General features: G+C 44.7%; 1 protein-coding gene across 1 annotated transcript in view; it reads left to right on the forward strand.

The window, feature by feature from the left end:
• The first annotated feature begins 478 nt into the window (after positions 1-478).
• The window catches only part of ADGRA3 (adhesion G protein-coupled receptor A3), a 122,247-nt gene continuing 105,618 nt past the window's right edge, over positions 479-17,107 (forward strand). Inside the window, exon 1 of the mRNA XM_088020870.1 lies at positions 479-726. Coding sequence (XP_087876996.1) covers positions 479-726 — 248 coding nt within the window. The remainder of the gene's footprint in view (positions 727-17,107) is intronic.

Below are 17,107 nucleotides of genomic sequence, written 5' to 3' on the forward strand. Positions count from 1 at the left end.
GCCCCCGGGCCCTGGCGGGCGGCGCAGGTCTGGGAGCGCGCTCGTCCTAACCCGAGCCGCGGGCGGCGGGAGGCGCGAGGAGAGAAGAGGAGGAGGAGAGGAGGAGGAGGAGGGGAAGGGGCGGTGGCGGCCGCGGGCGGGGAGGAGCCGCCGCGGGCAGTGGCCGGGGGAGGCGGCGGCGGCGGCGACGGTGGAGGAGGTGGAGGAGGTGGAGGAGGTGGAGGAGCAGAAGGCGGTGCTCCCGCGGGGCTAGAGAGCGGTGCTGGGACCCGCGCGGCCGTGACCCCGCGGCTCCCTGGAGGCCGAGCGCCGCCGCAGCGGACAAAGGAGCATGTTGGCGCCGAGGAGGGCCCGTCCTCCGGCCGCCATGAGGCTCCGGGCGCCGCCGGGCCCGTGCCGCGCCCCCGCCCGCCCGGGCGCCGGGCCGGCCCGCTAGGCCAGCCAGCCGCCGTTCGGCCCGCAGGCCCCGGCCCGCCGCATGGAGCCGCCCGGGCGCCGGCGGGGCCGCACGCCGCCGCCGCTGCTGCTGCCGCTCGCGCTGCTGGCGCTGCTGGGAGGCGGAGGCGGCGGCGGCGCCGCGGCGCTGCCCGCCGGCTGCAAGCACGACGGGCGGCCCCGAGGGGCCGGCAGGGCGGCGGGCGCCGCCGAGGGCAAGGTGGTGTGCAGCAGCCTGGAGCTCGCGCAGGTCTTGCCCCCCGACACGCTGCCCAACCGCACGGTCACCCTGTGAGTAGCCCTCGCGCCGGGTCCCTCCCTGGGGGCGCCTTCTCGTTGCGCCGCTTTCTGTCCGCGCAACTTTGGAGAGGGGTCCTGCCGGCACCCACGCGCCTTTGTGTGAGTGAAGCTGCTGGCAGGGGTGGTGCTGGGGTGGTTAACTTGGCAAGGGCGCGTCTCGGGGAAGGCAAGTGAATCTGCCCCGGAGCCGCTTTCCAGTTCCGCTAGTTTGCAAAGTAAAAAGTTTTCGGGTTCCCCCGCGCGCCCCGCGCAGTCCCGGCGCAGCGCTTCTATGGTTGCGCGGTGCCACGTGAGGATGCAAGTAAACATGCAGTCCGCCGAGTTGTCGCTCGTTTATTCCGTGCTTGGGCTTCCAGAAAACACAGTGCTCCGTAGGAGCGCCGGTCCTTCAGCTTCTATGCACATTAACTTACACTGCCGTGCAGTTTGCAAGAATAGTTTGCAGAATACCAAACAACATCGGGACTTGGAATGGCTGGCTGTGTGTGTAATTCCAAAACCCCAGACTCTCCTTGCCTTTCGCTCTCTTAGTTTTATCACAGTACAAGAGCACCGTTTAAAATGGAGTTGTTAGCCTCCAAAAAAATAAAAAAATAAATAAAATGGAGCTGTTATTAAGGGCGAGAAATACATTTGAGGTGAGTCGTGCACCTTCCAGCCTGGTTTTCATGTGCTTGAGCACTCATGTTTAAAAGCCCGAGAACTTTGGAATTGAAAACTGGGTTTGTTGAGCCTTCCATCTCGAGGGACTAGATACTGAGTTGAGTTTCCCACCTGGAAGGAAAAGTTTTTGGTCTTGTGACTACATTTGTGCTCAGAGTCACGGTCTAGTTTTGCAGGTTTGGTTCTGCCCATTTTAGCCGGACACTTGGAATCTTGATTTTATTTTCTGAACGATGAATTGGTTTGGCAAAGTTTAAGTGTTTCAAATGGATATTTTGTCGAACTGAAATATGAGTCCCTCTGCCCCTCTGTGTTCTTTCCGTTGGTTTCGTAAAGAAAAATCAAGGCTACCACTATAAAAACATGAAGGCAAGGGGAGCAGCATGACCTATGAAAAGCTTAAAATATGGTTTTGAATTTAACCCAAATTAAGGAGAATGTATGGGTAGGAGAAGTATAAATCTCATTACGTCTTTGTTCTCCCATTTCCATTTGTTTGAATTACGAAAGGTTTAACACAGGAAAACCGTATGTGTTTCTGTCTGTGGAGGGATGAAAATGGGTAAAATAGTTTTTGTTGGACTTCTTTACTGACGCTTGACCATTTGGTAGTGGCAGCAGCTGTATTTATTTATTTCTTAGCCAGATTCTTTGAAGTGGAAGTTTCGGGTATGGGACCTTTAATTACAGTTTTGAGTCAAGTAGAGAAAACCCCAGTGTTGGAGATATATATCCCTTTATAACTTTGCGGAAATTAGTCATCATTCACTGGGTTCTGGATCAGTGGCGCTCCAGCTGATTCAAGTTTAGGTCGAGTTTTTCAGAATGTCAAGTTTCAGCAGTATTAAATTGGCTATTTGTAAATTGTTTTTGCTTTGCAGATTTTTAGGTGGTATCATAGAAAATCACTCTTCAGCGTATTAAACTATTACTAAATAGTATTAAACTGTTCCAGTGAATTTTTCATGAGCTGATTAAAATATAAATGCCTTTGAAATGTCATATTAATCCAATATTTTTTGCACCTGAAACCTTTAGATGAAAATAAAATTAGAATTTAGTGAGTGGGAAGAATTTAGAATTGATATAAGGATCAGCTGATGTTCTGGATTAAGGTGAGTGAAGGTATATCGGACCTGGTAGAGGGTCTTCTGGGCCAGTCCCCTCATTTTACTAGGGAATAAATCAGAGTCATGGCAGATAGGTGACTTGCCCAAGTTCCCATAGAAATTGAGCGGCAGGGTCCATGTCCCAGATTCCTGCTGTACAGTTCAGATTCTTTCTCATCTTTCCCCCCGCCTTCATCTTCCTTCTTAGTTCAAGAGTTGTGTGTGTGCATGTGTGTGTATGTGTGTTTCCTGGGTAGTAGGCAGCACATTGAGGTTTAGACTAGGTGTTAATTTTCTGAGGGTGTGGCAAATTACCACACATTTGGTGGCATAAAACAACAAATTTCTTTTCTCACAACTCTGGAAGCCAGAACTTGGAAAATCAAGTTCTTTTGATTTGAACCTTGCTTTCTCCAGAGGGCCTTCAGTTTCTGACCTGCCTTGGATTGTGGCACCCTAGTGCCATCTCTGCCTTTGCCTCAAGGTCGCTTCTTTCCCGTGTCTCTGTATTTCAGAGACTGTTCTTTCTCTTATAAGGACACCAGTCATTGAGTTTAGGGTTGATCCAAAGCCCAGGATGATCTCATCTAAGGATGCGTAACTTAATTACATCTGCAAAGACCCTCTTTCCAAATAAGGTCACTTGCAGAGGTAACCAGGGGTGAGAACTTTGGACCCCTTTTGGGGGCATACTGTTCAACTCACTACAGAATGTGAATAAAACAAGGTCTTTCTTCAGGAACTTACAAGTTTTGGGAGAGAAATATTCGTGAATCCAGAACAGTATGGTGAATGCTCTAATATTGGGGTGCACATGTAGCAAAAGGAACTCAGGAGGGCATCCAAAGTCTCTTTGGGACATAGTTGGTGGGATCCAGGTTCTGAGGATCCTGAGCCAATTCAAGAAGGATGAGATGGGTAATTGTGAACCAAATAGTGAGTGGATGGGTCGAGGGGGAAGAAATGAGGGGGATGGTCAGTGTTGCTGTTCTGTGCAGTTGATGTTGCTAGATGTCAAGGGCAAGTGTCCACTGCCTGGAGTGGTCAGAGAGGAGCCTGTAAGGGCCAGGTCAAGGACAGGCAGTCTCTCTGGTTTGAGTTTTAATCCCTTAGGTATGGCCAGCCATGTTCAGCTGAGCTGTGATGTGGCTGTGGCAAGGAAAATTGATGGGATAGAATTTTTCTTTTTCTTTTTCTTTTCTTTTTCTTTTTAAACAATGGAAGATAAGGTAATTTCTATCTAGTGGGTGAACTGGACTTCAGCATAGCCAAGAGCTCAGACCCTTCAGCTACCTTAGTGAAAAACACTTACTTTCTTATTTAGCTGTGTTTATGGAGAGGTCCAGCAGAAATCCTCAGCTTGACCAATCTTGTTTCCTGTATCATGTAGTCTTTTGTATTAAAGAATTAAATTCTTTAATTCCTGCCCTATTATTTACATCCAAATTGAATAAAAATTTAACTTTTCAGTATTTTTGTTGGAAATATAAGTTACTCTATTCTTGTGTTTTATTTGAAATGCTGCTCAATATTTTAAGTTTTAAAAATTAGGACTTCCGTGATAGAAAGTTTTACAAACTTAGCCCTGATTTTCAGATTTTTTTTTTCATAATGTTACATAGTGATTCTAGGTAAAGGGTTTTTTTTTTTTTTAATTTACGATTTGCCAAGTAACTTAGGGACAAAGTCCATATTTTTTCTCAGACCGTTCAACAAAGTAAAATAGTGTGTGAGTTTTGGTTTTTACTTTGTAAAACGTTATGCTTGTTTTTGCCATCAAAGACCTGATGATCAGGGGGTGCCTGGGTGGCTCAGTCGGTTAAGCGTCTGCCTTCCGCTCCAGTCATGATCTCAGGGTCCTGGAATTGAGCCCCGCATCGGGCTTCCGGCTCAGCAGGGAGCCTGTTTCTCCCTCTGCCTGCCGCTTCCCCTGCTTCTACTCGCTCTCTCTTTCAAATAAATAAAATCTTAAAAAAAAAAAAAACAATAAAAAAACTGATAATCAGACATCAACCAGGGCACCCAGCTCAGTGTCAGGTAGACAAAAGGGAATGCTTGTATTGTTTAGAAAACTAAACCTAGTTGGAAGAAAAGTTTTGCACGAAAGCAGCATTTAGGGAACAATTGCAAATGTGTGTAATTAAGTAATAAATCCTGTACTGCCGACTGTTTAAATGCTTTAGGAAGCCTGAAAAGAGGGGAGATCAGTGGGGCTATGGAGGCGCTGGGAGATTTTCTGTTTTCCTGGAGAATTTCGGACTTGAGCTTGGCCTGAGGGAAAGGAAAGATTGGCTTGAGCGCTGGCCTTCCGGAGTTCCAGGTAGCGGTGCGGACGGAGTGGTTCTTCTCTAGCGGAGAGGTGGTGTTCGGAGCCGGTGGACTGTACCGGGTTTTTACAGCCCAGGTGTGGTGGAGTTCGGTTGGGGGAATATGTGCAGGTGGGAGGAGAAGGTGGCTCAGGCAGAAGCTCCAGGGAGCAGTAAAGGAGCCTGAGAAGGCGCAGCTGGTGGGGTGGGGGACACAGAGGGGAGTACGTGGTCGTAGAGACCAAGGCACGTTCAGGTTTGAAGGAAGCAATGGGTGCCCCAGTTGAGAGATGCTGAGAGATCAGGGACCCAGAAAGCTGAGTTGCTGGGCACTGGCTTGGCCAGCCTGGCGCTTTGGCGCCCTCTGTGGACCGGAGGCCATGAGGGCAGGTTGGGGCGGCTTGAAGGGAGTCGGAGGGAGGGAGGATGGTGGTAGTAGCATCTAGATGACGAAGAATTTTGGTATGAAGGAAGGGTTCTTAGGGAAGGACAATGAGAGCGCATCGGAGTAAACTGGGGAGTAACTTGGGAGTGGGAGAAATGGATGCTGGAAGGTGAGATGGGGTGGAAGCCACGCACAGGTGCATCAGGTCCTCCTGGCAGAAGGCACGTTTCATCCCCGTGTTAGGAGAGAAGGTGGTCATGAGGCAGGAGCACATTGGAAGCGCGGATGGGTTGAAGTGGGAGTTCCTGCCCCATTGCTTTTATTTTCCCAAAGAAGACGGGTACGCAGGGTGAGGGAGGAAGGGGCAGCAGGCAGTGTGGAGAGGGAGGAGAAACAGGAGTGAGGCGGTCCTTCTGGAAACTGGGAGAAGTGAGCACGCGTGAGAAGCCCCAGCAAGGTGGACTTGTGTTCACTTCTGCCTTGTGATCAAATTCGAAGGGACACAGATGGTCAGCTCAGTTCTTTCTCCAGCCGCTTTCAGCCCCGAGGTGTGACTAGTTGGGATTGGCCTGGCTGCTGCTTGGCCAGGGGAGTGCAGCAGAGGGAGAGGTGCGAGCTGTAGCCTGAATTCTTATGGGTCCAGGGTTAGGTTTTTACCTTTGAATTCAAAGTCTTCCATACCTCTGTGGCCTCATCTCCCAATACTGCCAGTACAAATTCTGTTTTCTTTCCCTGCCCATCGGTTGAGGCACTTTGAATACTGTAGGCACTGTGCTGAGTGCTAGGGCTGTTCAGGGAGAAAAAGAAGACATGATTCTTTCATCTAAGGATCAGTCCTGCACACAAAGTTGCTGCTTAATCTAAGTGTGCCTCTCATTGTCCCCCGAGCAGAGTTTGGACTTGGTTTCCTGTATGTCTTCGGGTTAGTCTCTCAGTCTTGCCTGGAATCCCTGTCCTGGTAAATTCTGGGTTCTTCACAATCCAGCTCAACTCCTGCGAGTTTTTCTCTCACCTTCTGGCTTTTGATCCATCCCTTCTCTGAGCCCAAGTAGTGCTTGCTATCTGTGTTGCCATGTCACTTTATGTGACACTTGATATTCCTCTCCTAAAGCACATACCCTTGAAGGGAAGGACTGGGAAACCTTAGTCCAGTGAGAGTATGGGTGAGAACATAGTTGTTCCTTATTGATAAGAGTCATGCTAACAAAGATAATACCGTATGGTGGGATAAAAGACGTGCGGGGATGAAAGAGGGATGTGAATTCAGATTTTTACCCTATTTCGGCAAATGAGAACAATTATTTATTTAGGTCAGCATTTTACGGCCGTAGGGTATGTCAAATCTGTTTTACAGTTATACTTTTTTTAAAAAGATTAATTATTTTTAAAGGTTTTATTTATTTATTTGACAGAGAGAGACACAGTGAGAGAGGGAACACGAGCAGGGGGAGTGGGAGAGGGAGAAGCAGGCTTCCCGCTGAGCAGGGAGCCCGATGCGGGGCTCGATCCCAGGACCTTGGGATCCTGACCTGAGCGGAAGGCAGACACTTAACGACTGAGCCACCCAGGCATCCCAAGATTTATTTATTTTAGAGACAGTGAGTGCATGTGCTTGAGCAGGGACAGAGTGGCGGGGGGAGCAAAAAGAGGGAGAGAGAGAATATCTCAAGCAGACTCCCACTAAGGGTGGAGCTCAGTGCGGGGCTCCATCCCAGGACTCTGAGATCCTGACCTGAGCTGAAATCAAGAGTTGGCCACTTAACCTGCTAAGCCACCCACGTGCCCCTGTTTACATTTGAAGTAAGTGATCTTATGTGTGTGGTGACCGCACATGAGACAGTGTGGTGGCAAGTTGCTCAGAAATAGTGAAGAATTTTGGGCAACTGAGGCATTTGGTCCATGAATGCAAATCTTAAGGTTTTTTTTTTTTTTTTCCAACATGGTGAGAAGGTGTTACATGACCCAGCCTGTGAATCTTGTTGCTTCTTGCCTGCTTGGAGTGCTCCAGCATCATCAGGAGTGTATGAGAGAAGTTGGTAGGTTTGGCAATAAACCAGAAATTAAAATACCAGGAACAAAAGAATGCAGGAGCGTTTGGAGATCCTTGCTCCAGTTCAGCTGCTTTGCCCAGGAGCCTGTAAAGATGGTTTTAACGGACAAAACCCCCCCCAAAACAAAAGTAAAAGCTCTGAAAGTAAGTCAGAAAATGACAGTGCAACGTTTTAATGTCATCAGTGATTTTTTTTTTTTTCCTATTTTGCTGCATGTCTGAAAGCCATTGTTTTCTATATTGGCTGTATTCCTCTGGAGGAATCTCAAATCCAGAGAATACACTCGTTTATTGTTGTGTCAACATTTTTATCGTAAACAGACAAAAATTAGGATACAGAGACCTTTAAATTTTAGTAGCTTATTAAGTCAGTTTTTGCAAAGATAAGGACGTGATAGATGTCTACTTGCTCAATGAAGTTTTAATTATTGCCCAACTAAATTTATTTTAAAACTTAATGTAATTTTAATGCTTTATGGTGTAGCTTGCATTTCTGTTCAAATGCAGATGATGTCAGTCTGAGGAGGGAGTTTTAAAGAAAGTAAGCATGGGGGGGGGCGCCTGGGTGACTCCGTGGTTAAGCGTCTGCCTTCGGCTCAGGTCATGGTCCCCGGGTCCTGGCATCGAGCCCTGCGTTGGGCTCCCTGCTCCGCGGGAAGCCTGCTTCTCCCTCTCCCACTCTCCCTGCTTGTATTCCCTCTCTCGCTGTGTCTCTCTCTGTCAAATAAATAAAATCTTAAAAAAAAAAAAAAAAGTGAGCATGGTCTCCCAAGCTGGGGTTTCTTTTCTTTCCTTTTTTTTCCTCTTTTTTCTTCATGACTAAACTTTTCAGAAATTTTGCGTGTCTAGTAAGGGAATCACCTGCATGTCGGAGTCGGTGGGGCCCACTCTACCCAGATGTAGAGGGCATCTCACAGAAGGCACGTTCTTTTAGTACCAAGCTGAGCACAGGGCAGATACTGGGCTTGTCGCCCAGGGAAGCATTTCTTGCCCTCAGATCCTCCTGTCCAGGGTCTAAAGAAAAGGAAAGTTTAAGGGATTGGTTTAAGAATTATTCAGAATAATCCCTCCCCCACTCCTCCCTCCCGCCCCCGGACACTCTGGTCTTCTTTTTCCTTTTTGTAAACTTCAAGCTCAGGCTTAAATCTGTGCTTTTCCACATCCAGCAGCGTCTGTCCAAAGACCAGAAACCACTTTGGATATTTACTGTTCTCTAGTGACATTCTTTTTTTTTTTTTTTTTTTAATGGTTCTAGTATCCAACTTTAATTTACCCCATTCTCTTACGGCAGCTAATATTTGGGTTTCATTATTCATTTCATTGGTTTAAAAATACAAAGAAAACAATTAAACTGTATAGAAAGAAATTGTGTTCCCCAATGAACTGTAATCTTATAAATCCTTAATAAAAGGGAAAGTTTTAAAGGATTCCTTGAGGTTAAAACCAGGAAAGAAAAGGAAAAACATACAGTCTTTGAAATGATCTTTTTTTTTTTTTAAAGATTTTATTTATTTGACAGAGATAGCGAGAGCAGGAACACAAGCAGGGGGAGTGGGAGAGGGAGAAGCAGGCTTCCCGTGGAGCAGGGAGCCCGATGCGGGACTCGATCCCAGGAACCTGGGATCATGACCTGAGCCGAAGGCAGACGCTTAACGACTGAGCCACCCAGGCGCCCGAAATGATCTTGTTTTGAAGAGATACGGAATGGGAAAGTATTTGGTATTTGCTGAAGTGATGTATTTTTAAAAAGTTGATGCATAGTTTATATACAGTATTATATTAGTTTCAGGTATACAACATAGTGATTAGACAATTTTATACATTATGCACTGCTCAGCACAGTAAGTATAGTTACCATCCGTCACCATTCAAACTCATGACAGTATTGTTGACTGTATTCCCTATGCTGTACTTTTCATCTGTGTAACATTGTATAACTGGAAGTTTGTACCTCTTAATCCCCTTCCCTGTTTTCATCCATCCCTCCTTTGGCAACCACCAATTCGTTCTCTGTGTTTCACTTAGCGTAATACCCTGTAGGTCCATCCATGTTGTTGCAAAAGGCAAAATTTTATTCTTTCTTATGGTTCAGTAATACTTTATGATACACACACACACACACACACACACACACGCGCGCGTGCGTGCGCCACATATTTATCCATTCATCTGTCAATGGATGCTTAAGTTGCTTCCATGTTTTGGGTGTTGTAAATAATGCTGCAGTAAACATAGGGATGCATATATATTTCTGAATTTGTGTTTTTGTTTTCTTTGGGTAAATACCCAGCAATGGAATTACTGGGTCATATGGTATTTCTCTTTTTAATTTTTTGAGCAGCCTCTTTACGGGTCTCCACCAGTTTACATTCCTACCAGCTGTGCACAGAGGTTCTCTTTTCTCCACATCCTTGCCAACACTTAACTATTTCTTGTCTTTTGTACTAGCCATTCTGACAGGTGCGAGGTGCTATCTTATTGTGGTTCTGATTGCATTTCCCTGATGATTAGTGATGTTGAGTATCTTTTCATGTGTTGGCCATCTGTACGCTTTTTTTGGAAAAATGCCTATTCAGGTCCTCTGCTCATTTTTAATCAAATTGTTAGGGTTGGGTTTTTTTTTTTTTTGGTGTTAAATTGTGTTGAGTTCTTTATATATTTTGGATATTAACCTGTTATTGGATATATAATTTGCAAGTGTTTCTCTCATTCACTAGGGTGCCTTTTCTCTTTGTAGATGGTTTCCTTTGCTGCACAAAAGCTTTTTAGTTTGATTTAGTCCCAATAGTTTATTTTTGCTTTTATTTCCTTTGGGGAGACATATCCAGGAAAATGTTACTAAGGCCATTTTCCAAGACATTGCTGTCCATGCTTTGTTTTAGGAGCTTTATGGTTTCAGGTCTTACATTTAGATTTTTCATCCATTTTGAGTTTATCTTTGTGGTGTAAGAAAGTGGTGCAGTTTCATTCTTTTGCATGTAGCCATCCAGTTTTCCCAACACTGTTCATTGAAAAGACTGTCTTTTCCCCATTGTATATTTTTGCCACCTTTGTTGTAGATTAATTGATCATATCAGCATGGGTTTATTTCTGGGCTCTCTATTCTGTTCCATTGATTTATGTGTATTTTTGTGTCAGTATCATACTGTTTTGATTGCCATGGTTTTGTAGTATGTTTTTTAATTTTATTCCAATATAATTAATATACAGTGTTACATTAGTTTCAGGTGTACAATATAGTGATTCAACAATTCTGTAAATTACTGTGCATCAGGATAAGTGTAGTTTGTAGTTGGTTTTTTTTAAGATTTATTTTAGAGTGTGCACACACGTGTATGAGAGCACAAGCTGGGGAGAGGCAGAGGGAGAGGGAGAAGGAGAGAATCTCAAGCAGACTTCCTGCTGAGCACAGAGCCTGATGTGGGCCTCCATCTGACAATCCTGAGATCATTACCTGAGCTGAAACCAAGAGTTGGATGCTTAACTGGCTGAGCCACCACGTGCCCCTTGTTCCTGATTTTAGAGGAACAGCTTTCAGTTCATCATTGCATATGACGTTAGCTGTGGGTTTGTCATATATGGCCTCTATTATAGTGAAGTATGTTCCACTAAACACACTTTCTTAAGAGTTTTTATCACGAATGGATGTTGTACTTTGCAAATGCTTTTTTTGCATCTACTGAGATGATAACATGATTTTTATCATTTTGTTAATGTGATGCAACGTGTTGCTTGATCTTATGGACACTGAACCCTCCTTTCATTCCTGTAATATCCCACTTGATTGTGGTGACTGATCCTTTTAACGAATTGTTGAATTCAATTTGCTAATTCTGAAATTGTTGAGGATTTTTGCACATATGCTCATCAAGGATATTGGCCGGTACTTTTCTCCTCCTCCTCGTCCTCCATCATCATCATCATCATCATCATCTCTGGGCATGACTCCCTCTTTGGCCCATTAAGACCAGTTTATCCGAATCTTGTATGCTTGGATCCCTTTCTGGAACCCCACTTTTTGCCTTTAAACTGTACAGTATCTAGCCTACGTTTCCCTGGTTAGACTGGCTCTTTGTGATGTGATTTAACTGGTATCTCGCTCCGTGGCTGCACTCAAATAGGCTGAGAGAGCTAGAGACAGCAGAGGGGTAACAGGTGGGTTTGTAGAAATTCTTATAGGCATTTTCTACAGGGAAGTTTGCAAGACTGGCTTAGGAGAATCTTGCTAAAGGAGTTGATAGACCTTTTCGTTCAGTGACCATCCCTGCTTACCCCTCACGTCCACCTGCCAGGCACAAAACCTTTTCCCAACCTAGTGTGTCTCAGATCTCTTATAATCGCTTCCATTATTTATGGCAGTTCTTTCCGAGAACTTTCATGCCATAACCTGTATAGGCAACAATGATGTTTGTGTGAATGATGCCCCAGCCCCTGCATCCCAGCCCCAGGGGGTCGAGGGGAGCAGCCCTCTCCACCTTCCTGTAACCCGGATGGTGAATTTGCTGTTGAGGTTTTCAGCCTTGCATGGAATCACCTGGGAGCATGAAAAGCTCAGATGCCTGGGCTACAGACTTCATGCTCTTGTTTGATTGTTCCAGAATGAGGCCTGGATGATGGTGTTTTTCAGAGCTCTACAGGTGATTCTGATGTCACCTGGGTTAAGAACCTGTTGTCTAGTAGCCTAGCGACCTGAGGGTTAACCATCTGGCCCAGCTGTTCTGCAGCAGAAGTAGAAGAAGGAACGGAGGAACAAACTGAGGGCAGTGATTTAATATCCGGTCATGGGGTTAAGGACACTAAAGTTTTAGCACGTGTGGTGGCATCGAGTGAACTGAAAGCACCTAGCAGCAGCGAGTGTTTGTCCAAACCAGCATTTGAGGGCCTGGTACTCAGGTGGAGCAGGCCACAAAATACTTAGTGTACCTTAAATCCGTTATTTTAGATTTAAAATAGAGATTTCCTGGGGCACCTATGTGGCTCGGTTGGTGGAGCGCCTTACTCTTGATTTCGGCTCAGGTCACGATCTCATGGGTCCTGGGATCGAGCTTGAGATGGGCTCGGTGCTCAGTGGGGGGGGGGGGGTGGTCTGCTTGCGATTCTCTCCCTCTCCTCCTCACCCTGCACACCACACCCTCTCTCTAAAGTTATGAATAAATAAATCTTAAAAAAATAAAGATTTCCTGCTCATAATGCATTATTAATATAAAAGGAGAGAGAAAGTATGAGAGGCCCAATTTCCCAAGTGTGTACCTGCTCGGGGGATTGGTTTCTTTGGCGGTGGCGGGGGGGGGGACTTTACAATAAAAAAAAAAAAAAGAGCTTCTTCTAATTTGCATTGTGATTATTAGCGCAGTTTAATATAATTTGGCATGTTTACAAAAGGGTCGTTCGTATTTGACCACCTTCTCTGTACATTTTTATTTTCTACTACTTCCCTCCCCCCGCTCCCCCTTGATATTCTTGAGATTTTTAGACACTACCTAATCATCTGGTAACATTTTTAAAATTATTTTCTTGCTGCTTTGGCTGGGACAAAGGAGGCCAGACGGGGGGAATCCTTGTCATATTTCTGACTTTGAGTGACAGGCATGTTGGGCAGACCAGGATAGGAGATTTTCTCTATTGTAGGCTGTGAGCCTGAATCAGCTCACACAGCAGGCCTTTGCTAGTTGCTTTTAGCTGATCATCAATTCAGATGATGGACATTCCTCGTTCCTAGTTTAAATAAAATAAAAAAATACATCTTACATCTTTTGCACCCCCCTCCCTTATTTTGCCTTAAGTTTAAATTACATAGTGTTTGAATTTTACATATTTGAAATTTTTTTTTTTTTTTTTGGTGGTTGTTCCTGAGTAATCCTGTGGGGGGGCAGGTCTATAGAATTATATATCCTATACAAAGAAAGCTAAATTATCCAGACCCTTAGAATCATTTTAGAATTTTTGTTCAAACTTTCTGGTGACAGTGCCCTGAGCATAAAGGATATCTTTTGGCAAAATTGTTAGCTCTCCATGAAAAAGCACCGCTTCCTCCCTATTTAAGAATGGTATTTGCAGGCCAAAATGTCTTGGCGGGAGAGGAATAAGCATGCCCTCTACTGAGGCTGGGGAGATGTAGGGGATTCCTGGGGTCATCAGAGCTCCCCTAGCCCCCTGCTCCTCCCCACTCCTGCATCCCTAGCACAGGGAGTAATCCGCAGTATGTGATTCTGAATTAAATTCACTCCCTAGATGAAGATATTTCTGAATTAGAATATGTAGTTCCAAATATGTGACCTGGCCTCATCTAGAATGTCTGTTCCACCGAGGTCAGAAACTGACTCTGCCTTGTTCCCTCTTGAACTGTAGCGCCTGGAATAGTGACGCGTATTTAAGGGTATTTCTGTGATGGCCTCATAGTGGGGGCTGGACAGAAAGGGGGTTGTAGATTGTGTGGGGGATGACACTTCAGTCCAAACCCTCCTTAAATTTAATCGAAGGAAGCTTAGAGCGGCCTCGAGGTGTAAGTGTAATACAGATTCTTTAATGCAACTGTTAAACTTTTCTTTCTTTAAGTCTGCTTAAATCTAAGTCTAATTAAATTGATTCATTTCCCATCAAGATAAGACTTAAAAGCATCCTTTGTTTTATTGTGCAATGCTCCCCAGCTCTTTTCTCACGAAGAGGCAGAGAGAAATTGACGAGTGCTGTATCCATCTCCAGGACCATGTGTAAGATAAATGTGCTTTCTATTAGATTAATCTTTTTTTTAAACCTGTCTTTTGTTTGTGTTTTAGACAAGACCAAGCATAAACTCTCTCTTAATGGCTAAGACTCGACTAGAATTCTAAAGTCATTACAATACCGTGGGACTTGCAGTCCACCTTGACAATGCTAGGCTGACTCTTCATTCCTTGTGACTGGGTCCTGCCTCTCGTTTGCTTGCAACAAGGCAGCCTTCATACTGTTTGAGCTATTTATAATCCTCCCTCTCTTACCAGATTGTGAACTCTTGATGGTGATATTTATCTCTGTATTTTCAGTGTCTAGCACATAAGCACTCAGTAAATCTTTGTATAAAGAAGTCTCATTTTCCCCGCTGTTTTTTTTCTCAAGTAGGACTGGGGTGAGAATCTTGCATCATTCTTAACGAGGGACGAATCTGTCATGGATAAGCTTGGGGTTCTTCAAAGAGGAATACCCAATAAGGTCAAGGCTTACATTCCCACCACTCTGACTCTTCATTTGATAATGAAAGGTGTCTTACCCAGATTAGTTTGCCTCCCCCTCCCCCACTTTTCTTGATCCTGTTTCCTCCTATCTCTTGAGAAACCATCACTTGTTTTTCCTGTGTTTTGAGTTTCTCCCCTGGTTTGTGATGTTTCTCCTGGGCATACATAGCCATGCCTTTTCTCCTTTCCCCAAAATACCCCCTGGTCACACCGTGTTGGAGGGGTCACTCTCTTCCTTCACAATAAAACTTCTTGAAAAATGGCTTGAATCCATTGTCTTCATTTCTTCACTTTTTATTTCAGTTTCAACCCATTGCTGTCTAGTTTCTGGACTGTGCCCAGTCTGAAATCTGTCTAGACACAAACGTGTTCCATTCGCCACCCCCATGGATCATCTTCTGGTCCTTTTCTTTGTCGGTCCCCACCTCTATTATCAGGCTTGCCTAATGATTGAATCTTGGCAGTTCACATGGTTTGGGCCGGGAAGCTCTTAGGGGTGGGTGGCCAGCTTGGCTGTGTGGCTTCCCTGCCAAGATCGACCACGAAGAGCCATACGTCCTGATTAATGCTTCCTGAAGTACTTAGAATGGGTGTCGTCCACTCTGAACCCATGAGAAATAGAGATTGTCCACTTGAGATTATTGCCTGTTTTAAAGAATCCGAGAGAGTTGTTCTGTGACTAGATTTTTCAGGGCTCCTTACTAAAAAAAAAAAAAAAGCTCTTCTCTCAGGGGTAAAGTTGAAAAACTTGTCCATCAGCTCCACTAGAAGTTAGCAACCACAGATTGGGACCATGAGTGTAAAAACTTGGTCAGACTTTCCCTTGTTTCAGCTTTCTAATGTTCTCAGGTCTTTGTGTTAGTGTTACCATCTTTTCCCATTTGAGTGATTATAAAACCCCTTAAAGATTGCGGGTATCCTGTTGTCACTGCGTGAGCACAGGTGAGGGGGGTTCATGGAGGCACTCTACGTAGTCTTCCTAGGTTGAGTGTTAATAGATGGTGGCAGCTTTCAAATGGAAAGTGTGGGGACCTGCAGTCGGTGAATACCAGACTCCCCTTGTGCCTGGAAAACATTGCTGGGAGGTGGCCCCATCAGGCTCTCTTTTGCTCTTTTATATTTCTTTGTTCTGCTAGTCGATGAAACTACATGTACGCCTTCATGGTTATATTTTATTTTGATCCTGAGTGATTATTTTTAATTTATTTCAGTTCAGGTTGGGTTATTTTTAGGGATGCATTTATTTTTCCGTTGGGATGTTGCAGGATAATAAAATCAATGGAAAGATTCTGGTCTTAATTCTCTTTCAAGAGCATGGGACTCAGAAAACCTGGCTTAACCTTCTGATGAAATCAGTTTGATAGACCTGCTTTTTCCAGTTTTGACTTAACCTGCAGGATTCGCGATTGAGTTACGTGGTTACAAACTGTTTCTATTGCTAGTTTAACTTTCTCCCAAAACCAGTTTGGTAATTACATGGAAATACAATGACGAGAGAACCTTAAGCTGTCTTTACAGCTCTTTGGCTTACAGAACTATATAAGATCCTTTAACTGATTTAAAAGTTGTAATGACAGCCAACATTCAGATATTTATCATGTGCCAGGTCCTGTGCCAAATGCTTCACATACCACATCTCATTAAAACCACTTTGTGAGGTTGGTAGTGTCTCCGTCTGACAGGTGTGTTGACTGAAGCGTGGACAGGTAAATTGATTCTCTCAAGTTACCTGTTATGTAGGCTTCTGGCCCTGGACTGTGACCTCTAGGCCCAGAATTCTCAGTATTATGTCCGTAAAAGACATAACCAACAACTTAAGTGCTCACTTTGGCAGTAGGGTGGGGTTAAGTCTTTGTTGAAACAAAGGATATGGGACTTGTTTGCTTTGAACCATTTCTTAGAGGCGGCTGGCTGTTGGGATAATGACGTAACTGAGAATCCTCACCAGCTGCGCGTTATGTCTAAGGAGCTGTAGAAGAAAGAATTTGAACATCCCATTTTAATACCATCGAGGGGTTTGGGAGTGACTGGGGCGGTCCCACGTAGGACTGCAATGTAGTATTATTGATGATTAGATAACCAGTCCTTTTCTTGCCTGCGTTCTTGAGGTTGAAAACTTTATCCTGGAGGAGTAATTGCCCCCATCTCAAGCTTGGCTGCCATGTTAAGATGGAAGGAATAATAGGAGCATAGGGAAATAGTTGCCTTTTGGGTAGGTTTCCCTTTTTGGGGGCGGTTCACACCTACATGTCACAATTGTGCTGGGTAAGCAGAGAACTGGCATTCTTCTTATTGGATAAAGACGTGACCAGAAAGGAGGGTACAGAGGAAATAACTATGAGGCTGAATGGGTACAGGGGCCTCAGGTTAGCTTTGCTACCATGTAGAATTGTGACCCTTAGCCAGTCATAATGTTCCTGGCCCTCCCTTTCCTGAATAGTAAAGTGGGGTTTTGAAGCAGATGATCTTTAAGGGCTCTTGAACTGCTAAAGTTCTATGGTTTTATATATCCCACTAAAGCAAACCACACCTGATAAGATCACAGAGGTATATTTAAAAATCCACAGACATTATAAGCACATTTAATGAAGCTGAAATTGATTTATTAGAATTGATTGACTGCATTGCAATAGTAAGTGCAGGGGCTC

The sequence above is a fragment of the Eumetopias jubatus genome, unplaced genomic scaffold (assembly GCF_037043125.1).
Source record: "Eumetopias jubatus isolate StellerSeaLion01/CBP00866 unplaced genomic scaffold, mEumJub1_p1.0 scaffold_2, whole genome shotgun sequence".
In the NCBI taxonomy this organism is placed as follows: domain Eukaryota; kingdom Metazoa; phylum Chordata; class Mammalia; order Carnivora; family Otariidae; genus Eumetopias; species Eumetopias jubatus.